Here is an 18,549-nt window from a genome sequence, read left to right on the forward strand (position 1 = left end):
TCCTCTGACTTGTAAGATTGAAGTCTTTCCGCATTTGGATGAAAAAGCATCCCACTATGGACTTGGAGATGGACAAATTAGTGAGATGGTCTAGGGGCCCAGGTAGCAGTAGGCATGCATGTCTTAGCTTCCAACACTCAGCTGGGGCCCAAGGGCCAGCCAGAGAGGGCCCCTTGCCCCTGACTTTTCACCATACCCGGCATCTGCTGCAGCCAGCAGGGGGCGATACCGCAGGAGGATGTGCAGGCCGGAGGCTCACTGACAGAGGCTGCCGTCCATCATGGTGAGTGGTGCGGGGATGCCGGCTGACCAAAGGCGGACAGCTTTAAGAGGAACGCGATTCAAGCTCGCTCATTTGAGCTTGGCTCTTGCCAAGGAGCCAGTGGAGCCAGGAGCCAATGGCACACACATGCAAGTGAGGTCAGTTCAAACAGAGGAAAGGTGGGAGCTGATAAAAGAAGGGTAAGCGGGACCCCAATCACTGGGTTTCCTAATAGGGCTCCTCCTTCCTCCCCTTCTCCCCATGACTGTCTGCTTCCGCTTGTACGGTAGATTGAAACACATCTGATGAGCTACCTGGGATTTCCCTGCAGAGGAGGAAAAAAGCAACAGAAGGTAGTCCTAGATACAATTCCTTTATTATCATGCCACCCAGCATGTGAGGCCAGGCTGACGCTGAGGCCGGCTAAGGAGAGGGCATATTTACAATAAGGGCAACTTCTCTATAGGCGGGAGGTTAAGGCAACTTCTCTGTTTCTAGAATACTGTGATGATCCCATATCCATGGGCCAGCTGGTTCCAGAAGCCCATTTGGCCTAATCCTGGGCTGCCTGGAATTCCTAGGGGCACTTGCACAGGGTGACTCGGGGGCATAAGCAGGAGAGGAAGGGGGTGCATGTGCTAAACTAGAAAGTGGGGGTGCTGAGAATGGAGCCAGACTCTCCCAAGGCACACAGAAGGCGGTGGGAAAAGGGGGCTGGGAACCTGATCTGTTTCCTTCTGGGAAGAGGACCCAGGCACCTGGTCTCCTGGCCGAGATAACAGACCCACCCAGAGGGCACTGCTGGAGAGGCACGTTTCTGGCCAGCTGGACAGCCTGAGGGGCTTCGGAACTCTGGGGGGTTGTGGCACACACAGGAAGGTGGCAGAGTGTCCTTTGTGGCGTGGTCTAAAGCAGTGGTTCTCAAAGGGTGGTTCCAGGGCCGGCAGCACCAACAGCACCTGGGAACTCATTAGATGGCAAGTCCTTGGCCTCACCCCTGCAGATGTGGAGCTCAGGGGTGAAACTTGGCAGTCTGTTGGAAAGCCCTCCAGGTGGCTGGATGCTTCCTCAAGTTTGAGAACTGCTGGTTCAGACACATCACCGGCATCCTCGGGGATATGAGCACCACACAGCAGTGACATGGAAGATGGGTTCTGTCCTTTGCTAATCAACTGCCTTCCCCTCCCCCTCCCCTTCTCTCCCCAGGCCCGAAGTGGCCAGAAAGTAGCAAACATTTTCAAGGCAGAAAGTGGGATGGGTGGTGATGAAAGTGTTTCAATTCACTTTCCCCACCTCCAACCCCAGGCATGGACCAGAGTGACAGATCCTAAGACTGAAACTGGCTGCAGAGCTCAAGAGTCCCAGGGGGCTCACTACCCTCACCCTCCTCAGTGCTGCATTGGCCCCTCCAGGTCTAAGCACACAGGGTGAGCAGCCTGGTGAGATTTCAGGCCACCCCCTCCCTACGACAGCGACCACACTGTGCCAGCCCAGAGTCCCGCATCAACACAGGGGAGGCAAAAGTAGCACAAGGTGGTTAACATCACCACCCGGGGTGCCTCCCCCCTGCCCAGGGCGGCTCTGATGCATGAAACCTGAGGTTTCTCCCCTGGCCCCCAGTACGGAGCAGGGAGAGGGGTGTACCATGCCCTCATCAGCCCTCCACGGCCCCACATGTGATCTCTGCATGGGCACCAGATTCCACACCCTGTTTGCGGTTTCTGATTGCTCAGGTCTGGTCTGCCCTCACTTGGTGTCAGCATTGGCACCCGAGGTGATAGGCTGGCTGTTCCCCTGAGTGATGGTTCCCCAGGGCCGCCTGCTGCCTGAGCCACTCCACCAGGAGGGCCTGGCTGTCAGTCTGAAGGGAACCACACTGCTCTGCTGATTGCAAATGTCCAGGGTGTGCTGGGCCGGGGCCGGATGGATGGTTTCATCCAGTCTGGGAGGGGGTTCCAGGCTGCGGCTGTTAGTGCCCCTGAGGGACGCACTGTTCCTGCACGGCAGCCTGACAGCTTACTGCAGAGATGGGGAGCTGCAGGATGCTGAGGAGACGGGGCTCTCAGCCTGGCTCCCCTTGCTTCTACCCGGCTGGGGGTGGCATGTCGACAACCACTGCTACTGACTGGCCAACCTCTTAATTTCTCCGAGCCTTAATTTCATCTGCAGAGTGGGGGAATAGTACCTTCCCATTGTGATTACCGGGAGAGAAAGCACTTACACGACTAACATACTCTAAGCACACAGTAGGCCTTCAGTAACCACAAGGCCCTGGACGCTCCCCCATGGCGAGGCCGGAGGGGCCCCTGGGGTTGGGGCAAGGCTGGCGGGAGAGGTAGGGAGAAGAAAAAAGGGTGGTCACAAACATTTTAAACAAGACTTCATCTCCTCACCAAACACTGAGTTTCATTCTTGCCTCCCCCAACACAGGTCATCTGGAGAGTGGGGGACATGCCGTGCCCTGGGGTTGTCCACCCCTGCGCGCTGCGGGAGGGAAGGCCGAGGTTGTGGGGACTCAGGTTGTGTGCATCCCAGCATCCGCCATGTTCTGACCTTTACAAAATGCTGGCTTCTTTTCTGGGTCCCAGTGTGTAGGGGCCTTTTGCTCACACAGGACTGAGGACAGCTTTCAACAGTCATGGCTCACTCTCTCTCTCTCTCTCTCTGTCTCCAAGCAGGGACCTAGGGGCAGTCATCCTGGGTGGCGCAGATCTGCGTCCTCTCAGGTGGGGTGGGCACACCTCACTGGGGACGGCATTCTTGGCTCCAGACCCCAGCCCTTTGTATGCCCTGAGCGGGTAGCCTGTCACATCCTGGGCCTCAGTTCCCTCTAACCCTCACCCCTCCCAAGCTGTGAGCATGAGCTAGCTGGTCACCATTCCCAAAAGCTCTGGGTCATTCTCTCTCTGTAGCTTGGTCCATCCATCCTCCAGCTGCCCTCTGGGTGGGCAGGTGCCCAGGGTGGAATCACCTGCCCTTAGCCTAGGACAGCCTAACCCACCTCGGGGGGGGGGGGGCAGGGACAGACAACAAGGTGTGCAAGCGATCCCGCCCATCCCCCTGTCCCCGTCTCCACAAGCCCAGCTGACCTCAGTAAAGAGTTCAGGGACTCCGCCAGGGGCTGACATGTCCCACAGGACACAGCGCCTCCCCGGGCATCGCTGCCTGCCCAGGAGGAACTCTCTCTCTCAGCCCTCACTTGGTAACACCTGGCAGCCTGCGCCCAGCTGCACACAGCTTGGGAGTCAGTCATTTCTCAACTGTCCGCACGAGTCCCAGGAAGCTGGAGGGCAGCAAAGCTAGTCACAGCGCAATTTCTTCCAGCCTTGGTGCAGTCTGGGATTGCTGGAAAGTTGGTATCCTGTTAATGAACTTGTATCAGCAGCCCCAGGGCCGTGAGGGTGGAGGAGAGAAGCCGCAAGAAGATTCCCCAGGATAGGGGAGGCCATCTGCCCCCGGAACCTGGTCTTCCCTCTGTGCATGTGGGGAATCCCTGTTCTGAGCAAGTACGGTTTCTGTGCAGTTGAGGGCTGTGTTTAGGGACAGCAGTGAGCTGTGTATGGAAGGGAGAACACCCTTCACCCAGGACTCCCCAGGTCACCAAGAACTGAGCTCATCAGACTGGGGCCTAGAATGAGTTAGGAGGTAAGGTGTGACCTTTCTTGCCCTTGATCTTGGCAACAAGGGGCCACTCTCTCATGGTGGGATGTAAGAGGGTCCCCAGCACGGGAAGCACGGCACCTGGAAGGTGGGAAGCCAGGTGTGGGGTTCTCTCGCTACAAGTTACCCACTTGTAATAGGTATTTGGAGGGGGAGGGTCTCGTCTCCATGACTGTCTTACAAGTTGACACCTGTTCTTTGGAAAACTGCCAGCATCTATATTCTGCATTTTCTAGGATTTTCTTTCTGTTCTGTTCTCCCTTAGTATTTGAGAAAATTCTTCCTGAAAATTCCCTGCCTGATTCAGAGACGCAAGAGAGAACCAAAAGAAGCCACTATATTCACTCTGGGAAGCAGAGCGAGGGCTCCTGGAGGCAGAATGGTGGTGGCCATATGTGGTTGGGGATTGTGGGCCCAGGAAAAATGGGGTTCCAGGCACAGCACCCTTCTACTCAGAGCTGTACCTTCTCAGTGGCTCCAACTTTGCAGGGTCTGTGATTTGGCCTAATCAGGAAGGATTTTTACTCCCACCGACACGAAGGGCTGGAGATCATTTAAAACACCTGGCATCCCAGAGAATCAGGCCCTAGAGGGGAGACCCCTGAGGGTCATTTACTGTAGACTGGAGCTCAAGGCCATGGTCTTCTGCGGTACCTCTCCCAGGGAAGGTTTCTAGGCTGGATGCAAGGTCTTGGTGCAGCATGTGCTGGTGTGGCCACTTTACCTGCCTTCCTCCCTGCCCTGGTGGCCCCACCAGCCTGCTGCTGCCCAACCCCAGTTCCGGGGCCTCACCTCAGGCCTCTCTGCTGCCAGACCCTGCGGGAAGGAACCAGACCCCAGACCGCAGGGGTACTCCCAGGTGAGGAGGTGTGGGGGCGGGCAGATCAAAGGGCTGGATCTTCTGGGGCAGAGCCAACCCTGCTTCCATCCCCACCCCCCCCGGTAAGCACTTCCCTGTGGGTAGAGAAAAACACACCAAGCAGAGACAAGAAGAGGGGTGCTCAGCACCAGTGGGGAGATCATGTGCCCCATGCAGGCATCCCAGGGGGGCTTTCAGACCTTCATTCTAGGTTCTGGAGCTGGGAGGGAGTGGAGGGTCTGATTATCACCCTCCTGTCGTCCACAGGATCCCCAGGCCTGGTAAGGGGTTCTGGTTGTTGTTTCCACACAGGATGGGTCCCCCCTGCCTGGGTGGGAATCACAGGAGCCATAGTCTTGGGCACTTGGTGGATCCAAAGGGGCTGGGAAGAGTAGGGGGAGTTTCTGGGAGTTCCTAGGTGAGCTGGTGCTGACTCTGCAGGCCTGGAAGATGGGATTTGGGCACCTGTCCTTGTGAGGGGCAGTCAGAGGGGAACGCGGTCGGCCGTTAGTAAAAATGCAGCTGGAGCCTCCGGTGCAAGCAACAGGTGAGAACCATCCCGCAGATCTGCCAGGTGGAGAGAGCAGAGGAGCAAAGAGAAATCAGAACCCCATGAAGCTGCTCTCCCGCAGTGCCCTGCAGCAGGCTTCTCCCTCTTGGGCACACACATGGGGACCTGGATAAAGGGCAGATTCCAACTCAGGAGGTCTGGGGTGGGGCCCGAGATTCTGCTTTCTAACAAGCAGTGCACTGCTGGTCTGTGGTCCTCGATCTCCAGAGATGGCCCGATTTCATCAGATCCTGAGCCGCAGTAGTTCCACTCCCTTGTTGCTGTCTGTGTCTCGCTGCTCTCAGACTCCAGAGTAAAACCAAGGTTCATAGTTGATTCACAGAAGCCACTGGGGAAATTGAGGCTCTGAAAGGAGCACCTGGAGCTGTCCCCAACTTGTCCTGTAAGTTAGCTGGGAATGAGGCACCAGACCCAGGCCCTAGGAGCCTGCCTAATAGCCTCTCTGTCACACCCACTAGCTGAACGAGAAGAGCATCCTGCCCAGAGCAGGGCAGTACTGGGCAATCGCTGTCCCCCTGGGGGGGCCTCACTTTTCCAATCTCTAAAATGCAGGACAAGATGTGGATGTGTCAGACCCCGGAGACCCATGCCTGTGATCTTTCCATGGTAATGATGCCGTTGGATCCAGACTCCCCACCCACAGGAAAGAGGGCGCTGCTAGGGCAGCCCCATGAATGTCCTGTGGCACATGGGCAAAGATGGATCTCCCCGAAGATAGGGAACAATGCCCCATCATTGCCAAATTTCTCCAATAGCTGCTGCTGGCCTGATCTTGCTAGAGCCCCTCTGGATGCACCCGGAGCTCTGACCAGTGGGAGGAGGGCAGGCTGATGAAGACGCTCATGGGCTAGTAGGCATTTGGTTTCTCTTTGCAAGGCTAGCTTGCCTGAGGTGGCAGAGGATGAGCCCTTCTTCTTCCCCCCTCCTCTCTCCTCTCCACCCCTACATGGGAGGAGGGCAGAACCCTGTGAGTGCAGCTTTCAGACTTGGTACCGAGAGCAGTGCCGATCTCCTTCCCGACTCAGTGCCACAAACTGAAGGCAGCTTGAGAGGTTATCTTGTCTCCCACTGGCTTTAAGCAGGTGCCATCGCAGCCTTTCCAGCCAGGTGTCGTGCAGCACCCTCTCTTCCCCATCCCCATGTCGTGGTTTGATGGCTAACGTGTGGGGTCATCTGGATCTTTCTGATTCTTTCTGCGGGGGCAGGGGGGTGGGGAGGCCAGATGGGAAGAGCTGGGCCAGCACGGACTTGAGGCCACATCTACAGTGGACAGTTTGTGCTGGGGGACCGGGAGGGCGGAGCTTGCCCATAACTGCTACTTCTGTAGAAGATGTGTGTTCCCACCAGGGAGCCTCCCAGGGAAGGCAGGGTGCATGTCCGCACACACGCCCCCACCTTGACACATGCAGAGGGGCTAAGGATGCACTCACAACATGTCTACACAGGTCTGCACACACGTGCACGTACACGTGCACACACACAAGCACCTTGATTCATGCAGAGGAGCAGTGGAAGCTATCGGATCCCTGGTACCGCCGTCTCCTTCCTGATGGAGGACGTGGACGAATCAGCACCCACAACTTTGCGTGGCCAGCACGGGGTGAGCAGAGGAAACACGTGGTAATGAGTGCAGGAGCAGGAATGGAGGAGGATGCGTGGAGATGGTTGCGGGGGCGCCCAGCTTGCGCGGGGGGGCCTGGCAGTGTGGTGCATGGCGCCCTCTTCTGGCAGCCTGCCTAGGTACAGCATTTGCCACATGGGGCTGTTTACAACAGGGAGGTGGCACGGTTTCAGCTGCTTTTGAGGTTTTTGGGCCAGGACTTGATTGTCACCAAGAGAACCAAGGAAGGGCCAGGGAGGCCCCAGGAAGCCAATCCAATGTCATCTTTCAGTTTCCCTTTTACTGACCTGCAGATCCCAATCTCTGCTGTCGTGTGAGTTTTCTGGGTTCTGCAACATGTTTCCATCTACAGGACGGGAATGTTGGGATAGAAGTAGGAATGGGGTAGTTTCTGTTTAGGGCTGTGTGATCCTGGGCACAGATATAACCCTCTCTGAGTCTCAAATCTCAATAGGGAAACGTCTAATCTGTTCACTGCTTGGTAGCCTTCCCTGGAAAGAGTCTTTAAAAACCAGGACGACAGGACCAACATCAGGGTTCCCAGCCCCTCCTGCATCCTGAGGCTTTGACAGGCCAGGTCGTAGCTCCCCAGAGCCCTCAGGATAAAGCCCTCCCTCCACTGCAGCAGGCCAGGGCTCTGCCAATTCAATTCTCTCGCCCTGTCACTCTTTCCCCTCTTGCTTTTTCCCATCAAACTCCTTCAAGATTTAATTATATATCACTTCCTCCAGGAAGTCTTCTGTGACTGCCCTGACAGGTTAGGGCCTCTTACATGCTCCCCCAAGCCCCAAGTCTCACACTTGCACAGTGCCTCTGATGGCATGTGACAACCCATGTTCTACGTGCCTCCTGCCTCAAGTGAAAGCTTCCTGGGAGAAGGGACCACATCCTGCCCACTGGTGTGGCCCCAGCACTGGCCATGGCACCTGGCACCTAGAGGTTCTCATTACAAAACTAACAACGAATGCTCACTCTGCATAGCTTCTGGGTGGGAGACTCCCAGAGTCTGTGTGTGAGCAGGGCAGTAGGAAAAGGGGGCAGAGCCACTATGTCCTTCCTGGGTAGAAGTTTCTCTGCCAGAGTTACCCCAAGGTGGAGTGCCTCCAGAGTCCACCCAAAAGGGAAGCTGGTGTACAACAGAGAGACCTGGAGTTGGGGTCCTGGCTGGCTCTGCCACGGTGGCCATGTGACTGTTAGCAAGTGACCATGTCGCTGGGCTTGTCTTCAGGTATATGTGAAAGGGGTGGGCCCAGTGTTCTCTATCCTAGGTGCACATGTGAATCACCTGGGGAGCTTGAAAAAACACCCAGGCACAGGACTTGTCCCATCTATCTGAGCCTGAATCCTTGGCATGGGGCCCGAGCAAGGGTACTTTTCAAATCTGATTGTCATGTGCAGCCGGGGCTGATGGCACTGGCCTAGATAACCGGTAAGGTCCTTCCAGAAAGAGTCTGATTTGGAGGTAACTCCAGACCCCAATTATCCCTGTCAGGTCTGAAAACCAGAGCAGTGATGGCCACATGCCCATGTGGACAGAGGGGCCCTACAGGGTCTTGCTGAAAGGAACAGGTGCACGCAGCAGCGGGGCAGGGACCTGCAGCTCATCACATGCGGGTCTCCCCACTTCAGGGTCCCTGCCAGCCGCCAACTTCTGCCGCGACCTGCAGCCACAGACAGCTTCGTGCTTCACAGGGACCACTGCTGGAAGATTCCAATTGTTAGCAAGTTCTCCAGCCTGTCTCCTTGTAAATTCTACCTGTTATTCCTGTCTGTCCTCTGGTACCTCCCAGGAATGTGCCCTCCCCCACCTGCCTGCCTTTGGGTGGTTAAGGACTGTGATGGTGCCATCTTCTCCCTGGCCCTTGACCTCTCCCACATCTGACTTCCAGGTGCCCTATGGCTCTTGTCGTTCATGTGGGCCAGTGTTCTCAGCCAGGCTGCACACTGGACCCACCAGAGAGCTTCACAAGTATGCTGGTGCCTGGGTGCCAACCCCAGACAAAGTGATTTAATTGTGCTGGGGTGCAGCCGGGGCCTTGGGCAGTTTTAAAACTCCCCAGGTGGTCCCCATGTGCAGCCCAGGTTGAGGCCTGTGGCCGTGGAGGCTCTGTGGAGATCCTGTCTCCCCCCAGCCTGCTACGATCTAAGCCTGTCAGCCCTGGTCCACACATCCACAGGGCAACAAGTGACAGGTTGCCAAATGGCTGGAATCGGGGTTTGTTATGTTTGTCACATCCTCTGCTTGGTGTTCACAGTATGCACAAGACATGCCTCAACATTCTAGAATATGGTGGCACAGGAGTCACACTGAGGCAGGGTTCTTACCAAAATTCATGGAATCTTACAGCCCCAACTCCTGCTTCAACCGCAGCAGCACCACCTCATGCTTGTTTAATACTGTGGGCTCCTACGTGAGATTCCCATGGGTTATAGAATTCTGCCACTTAAAGGAAGCCTCAACAATGTCCATCTCCTCCGTTCTATAGGGAAGGAAGCCAAGGCTCAGGGAGGGAACATGACTTCCTCAGGATCACATAAGAAGAGGAGAGGTCCTCTGACTTCATAGCAAGGTCTCCTCTAGTCCTGGGGACTAGGGAAACATGAGCCACCACCTTGGCCGTTTATCTCCTGAGCCTTGGGAGTCTCTGAAGTGCCAGGCTGGGCGTGTGTGGGGATACCTACACTGGTGGAGGGTGACTGTGAGCTTAGGGACACGACTGGTGTGAGCCCTTCAAGGCTGGTGGCCAACCAGGACTTGGGCAGCTTAGTTCCAGCATTGGCCAGCAGAGGGGGCTGTAACCGAGGCTTGGCTGCTGCAGGACAGGCTTCAGCCAGAGTCAGTGGAGAATCTGGGCTATGGATGGGGGTCCACAGTGGTGGCTGGGTGAAGCTCTCTCTGAGGGACACTTGGCGCCATTCCACAGAGAGCCCTGGAGGACTGAGACTTCACGGTCGGGGATGTTTACAAGGAGGAAGCCCCTCTGCAGCAGGCAGGCACCCTCCTGACAACATGGCCTCCCAGCAGTACTTTCACAGGGTACTTGTTTCACCTTGACCTTGGGCTTGGGGCACTGGCAGACCCACTCCCTGCTCTAGGCCTCACTGCCCCTGTCTTCAGCTTCTCCGGGCTCCCACAGCCAGAGAGACCAGGAGGAAGTGGATGGGGAGTGTGGTCCTGGCCTGGTCAGTGTCCATGCACAGCAGGCCCCCTCAGCACCTGAAGGAGACAGCAGGTTTCTGGAAACTTCAGTTGGCGCTGGAGCACAGAGCAGCCCCTTCCTCAGCTCCCACTGGGGTATGTGGGACAGAAGGCCTGCCTTAGGGTCCTGCAAAAGAGGGGCTCTGCTTAATGCCCCCTGGGGCTCCCGGCCTGCATGCTAACTATGGAGACGAAGGGGGAGCTGCTCTGGCCAGGAAACAATGAGGGCTTTTTTGAGAGACAATGTGCCCAGGTGGAGATGATAAAAATAATGATGGTACCATTTATTGAACACCTGCTATCTGCTCGTCAGTGACAAGTGATTTACATATATATTGCTAATCCTCTCACCAAACTAGATATAATTAGCCCCATTTTACAAACAAGGAACTGAGGCTCAGAGATGAAATAACCAGCCTGAGGTTGCCTGGTCCCTCCCCTCCTCCAGAGTGTCGAGCCCAGTGGAGGAGGCGGCAGCTAGGTCCTCTGAACGCACAGACTGATGTGGGCAGGGAGAGTGGTGATCTGGAAGGAACCCCACACTGGCAGCCTCCCTGAGCCAGCTGCTGATACCAGCCCCTGCTTTGCTTTCCAAAGAAATCTGTGTTGGCGGTTGGGGAGGTGCGGGGTGGGGGGAGGGGGCTGGCAAAAGCAAATGACCAAGAGCCAGGAGACCTGGGTGCCACTTCAGTATGTGACACCCTGGGTAAGTCTTTTCTCTGGGTCTCAACTTTCTGATCTGTAAAATGGGAGCACACTTACTACCTCGCCTGGCCCAGGTCTCAGGTCGTGGTGGGGATCTAATGATAGAAAGCACCTGAAACCACTCTGAAGTCTACAGATGGCTGGATAACAACCACTTCCACTGACTGGAGGCCTTCACCCGTGCCCGGCACAGTGAGTGTGTCACATTCATCACCTCGCTCTTCTCTAGACCTTATGTGGTTCGGGAAATGAGCCACATTTTGTGGTCGGAGAAGCTGCGGGCAGGGCTGTAACTGCTCTAAGTCATACAGGAGCCGAGGAAGGGTTCGATTCAGGTTCTCTGAGGTCCCAGCCTCTCACCCCTTTCCTCATCAGTGCAGGTGGTCCCGGGGGTGGGAAGGGTGGGGCAGTGCTGAGCTCCCTCTAGAACCTGCTGGGCCGAAGCAGAGTGCCAGGCAAAGTGGGTGTGCAGGGCCATTGCTCCTGTATCTGCCCCAGCCTGAGGGTGCCCTCCTGACTCCTCTGTATGGACCTTTGACTAAAGCAGATCTGAGAGTGACACTGACTTCCTGGGTGGCAGCAGAGGGAGGGGTGGAACAGTGAAACTGAGCAAAAGACATCGCTCAAAGAGCTGGGAGTACACGGGGAGTGCACATCCACGGGCATGTGTGTGCGCGCGCACACACACACACACAGGAATTGGTACTTGTACATGCACACACATATACACACATGCACAAGCACACCTAAACGCACGTACATGCATACAACCCCATGTACACATAGATGCATGCGGGTAATCCATGTGCACACACACACACCCACGTGCACACACAGAGGGTGCATGCACATACCTGAGCCCACACTCACACTCCTCCCAGGTCTCTTACAAGTTCAAGTTGTCCCCCAGGCCCCCAGGCATTTTCCTTCATCTTTTCTGGGGAAGAGAGTGACCATGTGATTCATTCCTGGCTGCCAAGGGCAAGTAGTGAGAAGAGGAGGGGAGGAGAGGGCAGGAGAGCGCATGGGTGTGCAGAGGGTCAGTGATTTGTGATCTCTGCCGATGGGAGAGGGGTTCAGAACTCTTCCAAACAACCCCCTCTCCTAATCCGCGCTCCAACTCACCTGCAGACAGGCCACCCCGATGCCCACTGCCCCCATGAGCAGCAGGTGGTCAGCCAGGAACTGCTCCAGCTTGCTGACGCAGCCTCCCTGTAAGGTAACGGTAGGTCACGCACGCCGGCGTGAAGTAGGCGAGGCTGCGGAGGGAAGGGCTGGCCGGTGCTGCATCCACTCCGCTGAGGGCAGGCCAGAGGTTTAATGGGCCTGCTCCAGCCTTTCAACTGCCCACCGGCTTCTCGGGTGATTCAGGGGCATGCCATGATGTCTCAGAACCTCCCTGCTTGTCCCCAACCAAGCTGCTTCGTGGAGACCAGTGACAGCCCTGTGCGGTCTCATGGCCAATGAGAAAGCGTGTTCTGCTTCTCCCCGCCCCTCTGCCCGAGCCCCCCATTTGGGGTGGGGTGGGGTGGGGTGGGGTGTGCTCTGCATGCCTCAGCTGGAGCTTGGGCGCTCACCTCCACCTTGTAGATGTTGGAGGGATGGGCCCGCTGCCCACAGCGGGCCACCACCGTCTTGCAGCAGCTGTCCGGCACCCGGCGGCCCTCGGCCTCCTGAGACAGGATGTATGCGCTGTGCTGCCAGTCGGCGGAGCTGTTACTTCCACAGCACTTGAACTAGAGAGACAGAAGGAGGCTGGAGGTGAAGACCTGGCAGGAGGCTCCTCTGGTCCCTCCGTGTCAGGGCTGCAGGACTCGTTATTCAAATACTAACTCAAGCACAAATAGGGATTTGTTCTCCCTGCGAATTTTCCCCTTTGCCTGTTTTGAGCAGGGAGCTGGGCTTTTGGGGGCCCTTCTCTCCAGGAAGGTGCAGAAGCTGGCTGCAAGACACCTTATGGCTACCTTCTATCCATGCAAGTCCTTTAAGGAGATTACGCTGGGCATCCTGACAGCAGGGAGAGTCTCTGAGAAGATGGGTGGGGAGATAGATGGAGGTGGGTCCCCGAGAGAGTGGGGCTATATACCCCAGGAGAGCTCACACCACACGGGGGTGTTTTCCTGGTCACCCAGAGAGGCAGGACCTCAGGAACAGGGACCCAGCCTTGCCAGAGGTTCCTGGACCCTCATTCAGACCCTGAAGCCTCGAGTCCACAGACCTGTAGGGAGGGACACAGAGAGTATCCCAGAGCCACAGTGTGGGCAGATCAGTGTTGACCAGGGGGTGGAGTTGGCGCTGGGTAAGACCTGGGTCATCTGTGCCACTCCAGAGCAGGAAAGCACCAACCCAGGTCTCCAGTGATGCAGACACAACAGGACACTGGTTCTCTCTTGCCCTTGAGTTGAGGGACTGAGAATCCAAGTCCCCGTGTGAGCCACACAGGCAGCTGTTTTGAGACTGTCTCTGGTGTGTGGAGGTGCAGGCCGGGTGGGAGGTACGTTCAGTACAGTTAACAGGTGTTTGATAGGCACCTACTATGTGCCAGGAGTGAAGCTAGCACTGGGCTCACACATGAGTAATATGGTTCCTGGTTTTCTGAAGCTTCTCAGTGACTACAGCTTAGGGGAGACATTGGGAGCTGTGGAGGAAGGGGCTAGTGGAAAGGTCCCACAAGGAAGAGGAGGAGGCAGGAGGCAGGCAGAACAGAACAGCACATGGAGCCAGGAACAGCACAGTGTGTGCTAGGTGTCATGTGGGATTATACTGCGGTGTGTCCCCGGGCAGGTTACCTAGCCTCTCTGGGCTTCATTTTCATCATGTGTAAATGGGGCTCAGGAAGCCCCTCCACACCGCTCTGTGTGAAGACGGCAAGAGGCAATTCTGTGAAGCCCTGAGAAGCGAGCCCTGCAGGGGGGAGCAGTTAGTGACACCCTCTATGCTAAGATCGTTTTGTGAATGCAGGCATGTGGGTGTCATTTACATACTGGGGTGCAGCCCGCAGCCCAGATGCTGGCCTTGGCCTGAAGCCACTGCCTTCTCAGGGCTGCTTCCTCACGCCTAGGATGCGGGCCTGGGCCCAGGCTCCCTCGTGGCCCTCTGGTTCTAACTGTTGCTGGCATGTGTGAGGTCGTGCCCACATGCTCAGGTGCCCATGGAGGAGGCCTGGGGCAGTGACAGATAGTGGCTCCCAGCTGTGCCCTTTCTCATGCTGTTCCCTACTCTCTGACTGCCCCCCTCCCATCCTTTCTAACTAGGCAAACCCAGGGCCTCCTTCCTGCTTCCCCCCTTGGCCTTCCCAGCTCTGTTCTCCACTCAGAGGGTCCTCCCAGCCTAGCACTGACTGCATGTGTTGGGCTCCCCAACTAAGGCCCCGAGGGCAGGGATTCAGGCTCAGTGCTTCATGTGGGAGGCCCTAAAAATGCAGACTGAGCTTTGGGCTGACCAGCAGGGTATGTGTGGGCTAAGTGTGTGGGTGTGGATGTGTGTACCTATGTGTACATGAGTGCCCTCAGCCACTATCGCAGAGCACAAGAGACCCCTCTGCACAGAGCCTACTGGGATCCAAGCCAGTCTTGGGGAGACGGAGAAGGTGCCTCCCCAGCTGAGCTAAGATGCTAACCTCTACTCCACTCACTGGCCTGGTATTCCTGGCAGAAAGACCAAGGCCTCAGGCCGAGGGTGGGGTCTGTAGATACAGGATAGAGCAGAGACCACAGGCTAAGGTGGCAGGGAGAAGGGGGACCAGAGTGGGCCGGTAGAGTTTCCTCAAATTTTCAGACGTGAAACCATCAGGATCCTGGAGTCACACTGTTCGACAGAACTTTCTGCAATGATGGAAATGCTTTATATCTGTCCTGTGCAATTCGGTGGCATCTATGGCTATTGGGCACTGGAATGTGGCTAGTGACTGAGGAACTGAATTTTGTAATGTAAATTTAACTAGCTGCACATGGCTAGTGGCTACCATACTGCACAAAGCAGGTCTGGGGGCCATTTGTCCCTTCCCTACTTCTGGCAGGACCACGGGCCTCACTGAAGGGGTCTGCTGAGCCTCTTCTTGGAGGGACCACCTTTCTGTCCCCCAGCGTTCCGCCCCACGGCTCACAACTGGGAAGTTCTTGCAGCAGTCTGGCTGAAATAGCTCTGCCTGTTACAGTTCACTCATACGGGACCTCAGCTGTCAGCCCCCAGAGGAGGAAGAAGACAGCCCTGCTGATGGAAGGAGCCCAGATCCTGGCCAGGAGAGAAGTTCTTCTCCTGAGGCAGCCAGCTTCCTGCCCGCAAGGGCCCTAGGGGTGGGACCTGGAGGAGGCAGTCAAGGGGTCCGTGGTGGGGGCAGGGCACAGGAGGAAGAAGGAAAGGGCCAGGATTCAACTTGCCCTTTTCATGGTGGTGGGGACTTCCGCATACGCAATGGTACTGAATGATCAACACGCGCAGTGAGGCTTCGTTTTGGAGGCAAATGAAGCTCAGAGAAGGTAAGTAACCTGTCCTGGGTTACACAGACAGGAAGGGACAGAGTCGGAATTTGAATCTGCTTGGCCTTCAAGCCCAGGGGGCGGGTGCTTACATCCTGCTGGAGACGGTCTACTGAGGTTGTGATGTCCGCGGCTCCCGGCTGCCTGTAGTTCTCAGCCAGCGTCCGGGTCAAGTGCTGTTTCAGTTCATCACTGAGCTGGAGAGAGTGGAGAGGGAAGGTGGCATCAGCAGAACCACTCACCCTGGCCTCGTACTCCAGGCCCGCTCCAAAGCCAGGCCAGCTAGCCTCGAGCACCACGGACTTGGAATGGTGTGAGGGCAGAGGTTCCCCAGCGTAATGGGAGCGTCGTAGGAGACCGCTCAGAACACAGAGTTTGTGGAGAGGTGTTGTAAAAGCTGGGGCCAGGCAGGTGATGGACAGAACTGAGAGGCAGGCCGGGGAGGGGATGGCTCAAAGCTGGTGGGAGGGCAATGAGGCTGGGCACAGCGGGTGCTTTTAAATAAATATCTTTTTCTCATTTTGATTATGAGGTGACATTCACAATATTTACAGTTGTTATCCTATGGGCACCCATCAGTTGTACGGTGCTGCCTTAAAACAACCAGTGCAGGCATCTGTCTCACCCTGGTCATGACCTCAAACCCCTGGTTCACAGCAGCCAGTGGGAGGAGACCCGACCGGCTACTTCATCCTTGTCTGCTGCAGGCAGGCAAGGCCCGGTGCTGTCTTCATAGTCTGGCAGGTAGCCCCGGCCCCAGCCTTTCTCCTTGGATGCCCACCTGCTAGGTTCATCCTCTATCTCTGCTTAGGAGGGGAGAGAGACCACCCCACCTCCCACGGGGCATTCCCACTCCCCAGCCCCCATGCCAAATAAGTTAGCATCAACAGATAGGACAGAGAATTGCTGGAAGCCAGACAAGAAGTAGGACCCAGGTATACTGAGGATTGTTGGGGCCAGGGACATGAGACCGCCCTCTGTGTCACTGCCGAGCTTTAGCTCCCCCATACCTCTGCACCCCGCCCCACATTGTTGCCTCCAGGGCAACAGGGGGCACCGATGGGGAACGCAGGAAGAGGGTCTACTCACCCTCTGGTAGTACATGTGGGCCAGGACCCCTGCCACCAGCTCCACGAGGAAGATCACCAGCAACAGGCAGAAGTACTAGGAGCAAGGAGGAAGGTGGTCACCACGGGGATCAGGCCTGGGTAGGCACACAGTGCTCCGGGACAAGTCTTCCCAAAGCAGTAGGGGAGGCAGGGCGACCTGCCAGGACCCCATCACCCACCCATACCATCTTCCCCCTCTTCCCGGCAGCTCTGGGCATGCTCACCTCTCCCAGCTGCTGGCACGGAGTTCCCCACTCACCCCCTCACCCACTGGGCTTCTGTCAGTCCGATACTTATTAAATACCTGCTACATGCCAGGTATCGTAAGTCAGACGGTTACCGCCCTCAGAGTTATTGGTGGTGGGGGGATAGGTAAGTGATTACAATGCTGTGTTACAAATGTTACTATGGGGCAAGACCTAGGTGGGGGGGAGGGCAGTCAGAGAAGGCTTCCTGGAGGAGGGGACACACGAGTCTTTGAAGGATGAGCTACCAGGTGGAGAAGGCAGGAAGCATGTGCCAGGCAGAGGGGAGAGCCCTGTGTGAAGCCTGGAGAGTGCAGAGGGCGTGGGGTGTCCGAGTTCTGGGAGTGGAGAGAGCTGAAGAGCCTGGGAGTGTAGGGGTGGCTGGGCAGCGACCAAGGCTCAGGAAATAGCAAAGGCAGTGCCCTGTGAAAGGCATCGGTGTGTTTTCCAGGCCTTCACGGCCCTGCAGGGGTTTCTAAATTCCTGACACAACTACGGCCTGGCCTCCTCCAGACTCGGGGCCGCTCTGCACGCTTCACAGCCTGCCGGCTGCGTTCCTGGCTGTGCTCTCTCTGCCGTGACCTCCCTCCTAGTTTTAGTCAGGAGGCTCCAGGACACTGCTCCATCCTGGTGTGTTCTTGTGGGGGCCCACAGGTCAAAAATGTATGTCAGACCCACGTGGCTAGGAGGGCATGGCAGGGGTGGGGGTGGTGGTGGAGAGGAAGCAGGCTCTAGGCAGGGAAGAGGGAAGGAGGGAGTGGGGAGAGGAGGCAAAGCAGTGGGGTGCTGCTGCCTGAAATTAGCCCCCTCTGGAGAAGCCTAGCCCCCCTCCCCATGAGCAGTGGTTGGTGTTTGTCTCCCCCCCACCCCCCCCCAGGTACCGCCCATCTGCCTGGCCATAGTCATTCAAATCACTGGATTCCAGGGAATATTCAGCCTGTGCCTGAACTCTGAAATTCCAGGGCTCTTCAGCAGGGGTAGGGATACAGCAGGAGGGCATGGGAATGGGAAAAAGGAGCAGGGCAGGGGCCATAGGGCCAGCTCAGAGGCGACGTGAGTCCCTGAGGCCTTGCCTGACTACCTCCCAGAGCCCAGCATGGGGCCTGGCATGGGCAGGACTTAAACACAGGGGGAGGAGAAGGTATTCCTTTTCATGAAGATCATGAAGAACATTCCATCCGAGGACAGGGCTTCCTTTTGAGTTACATGAACTGTGCACCTACCCCACGGCCATCTTATTGAGCCCACGGTCTGCCAGGCTCAGAGCTGCCCACCATCAGGAATGAGGGAAGCTTTCCTGTCTCTGAATCATGGTGGCTGCCCTTATCATCTGTGGGGCCCAAGGCAAGAGTACAAATGGAGGTTCCTGGTTTGCCCTTCCCCACGTACCCCGGGCTCAATGCCATACAAGGAAAGGCCTCTGGCCTGCATGTCCAAGCTCAGTCCATGCACGGCCAGGATCAGGCATCCCCTGGCCATCCCTGGATGAGGATGCACAGAAGGCTGGGTGTGGTGGCGTGTGGGGGACACAGTAGCCTCGTCACCCTGTGCAGGCTCTGAATGGAGACTCAGGCTGTCTGTGAGCTCCTGGGCACCCAGATCAGGTCTAGAAGTGGGGAAGGGAGTTGCAGATCCCACGATGGCACACTCCCTGGGCCTCATTGACTTTTTATGCCACGGGGAGGGGTCTGGAGTGTTCCGTGTGCCTGGGACTAGGGAGGGTGTGGGATGGTATCCAGGTGAGGCAGGAGGCTGGCAAGGGGTCTGTGGATGGGCCCTCTGCTTGCTGAGCCTCTGAGATATAGGGCCTGGAAACCTGAAGAATGGTGGCGGAAGTCAG

At 56.7% G+C, this 18,549-nt stretch overlaps 1 protein-coding gene across 3 annotated transcripts in view; it reads right to left on the reverse strand.

The window, feature by feature from the left end:
- Positions 1–619: 619 nt before the first annotated feature.
- The window catches only part of TSPAN11 (tetraspanin 11), a 72,851-nt gene continuing 54,921 nt past the window's right edge, over positions 620–18,549 (reverse strand). The window contains exons 4-9 of one of the 3 annotated variants that reach the window (XR_006294700.1): positions 16,445–16,519; positions 15,448–15,552; positions 12,455–12,613; positions 12,003–12,089; positions 11,732–11,814; positions 620–5,348 (exon numbers count right to left, since the gene is read on the reverse strand). Coding sequence is in view for 2 of the 3 variants with exons in the window: in XM_043564321.1 (XP_043420256.1) it covers positions 5,289–5,348; positions 12,003–12,089; positions 12,455–12,613; positions 15,448–15,552; positions 16,445–16,519 (486 nt within the window). In the remaining variant the exon portion in view is untranslated. The remainder of the gene's footprint in view (positions 5,349–11,731; positions 11,815–12,002; positions 12,090–12,454; positions 12,614–15,447; positions 15,553–16,444; positions 16,520–18,549) is intronic. The other 2 variants (XM_043564321.1, XM_043564322.1) reach the window with 2 other exon arrangements.

This window comes from Prionailurus bengalensis, chromosome B4 (genome assembly GCF_016509475.1).
Source record: "Prionailurus bengalensis isolate Pbe53 chromosome B4, Fcat_Pben_1.1_paternal_pri, whole genome shotgun sequence".
NCBI classification, from domain to species: domain Eukaryota; kingdom Metazoa; phylum Chordata; class Mammalia; order Carnivora; family Felidae; genus Prionailurus; species Prionailurus bengalensis.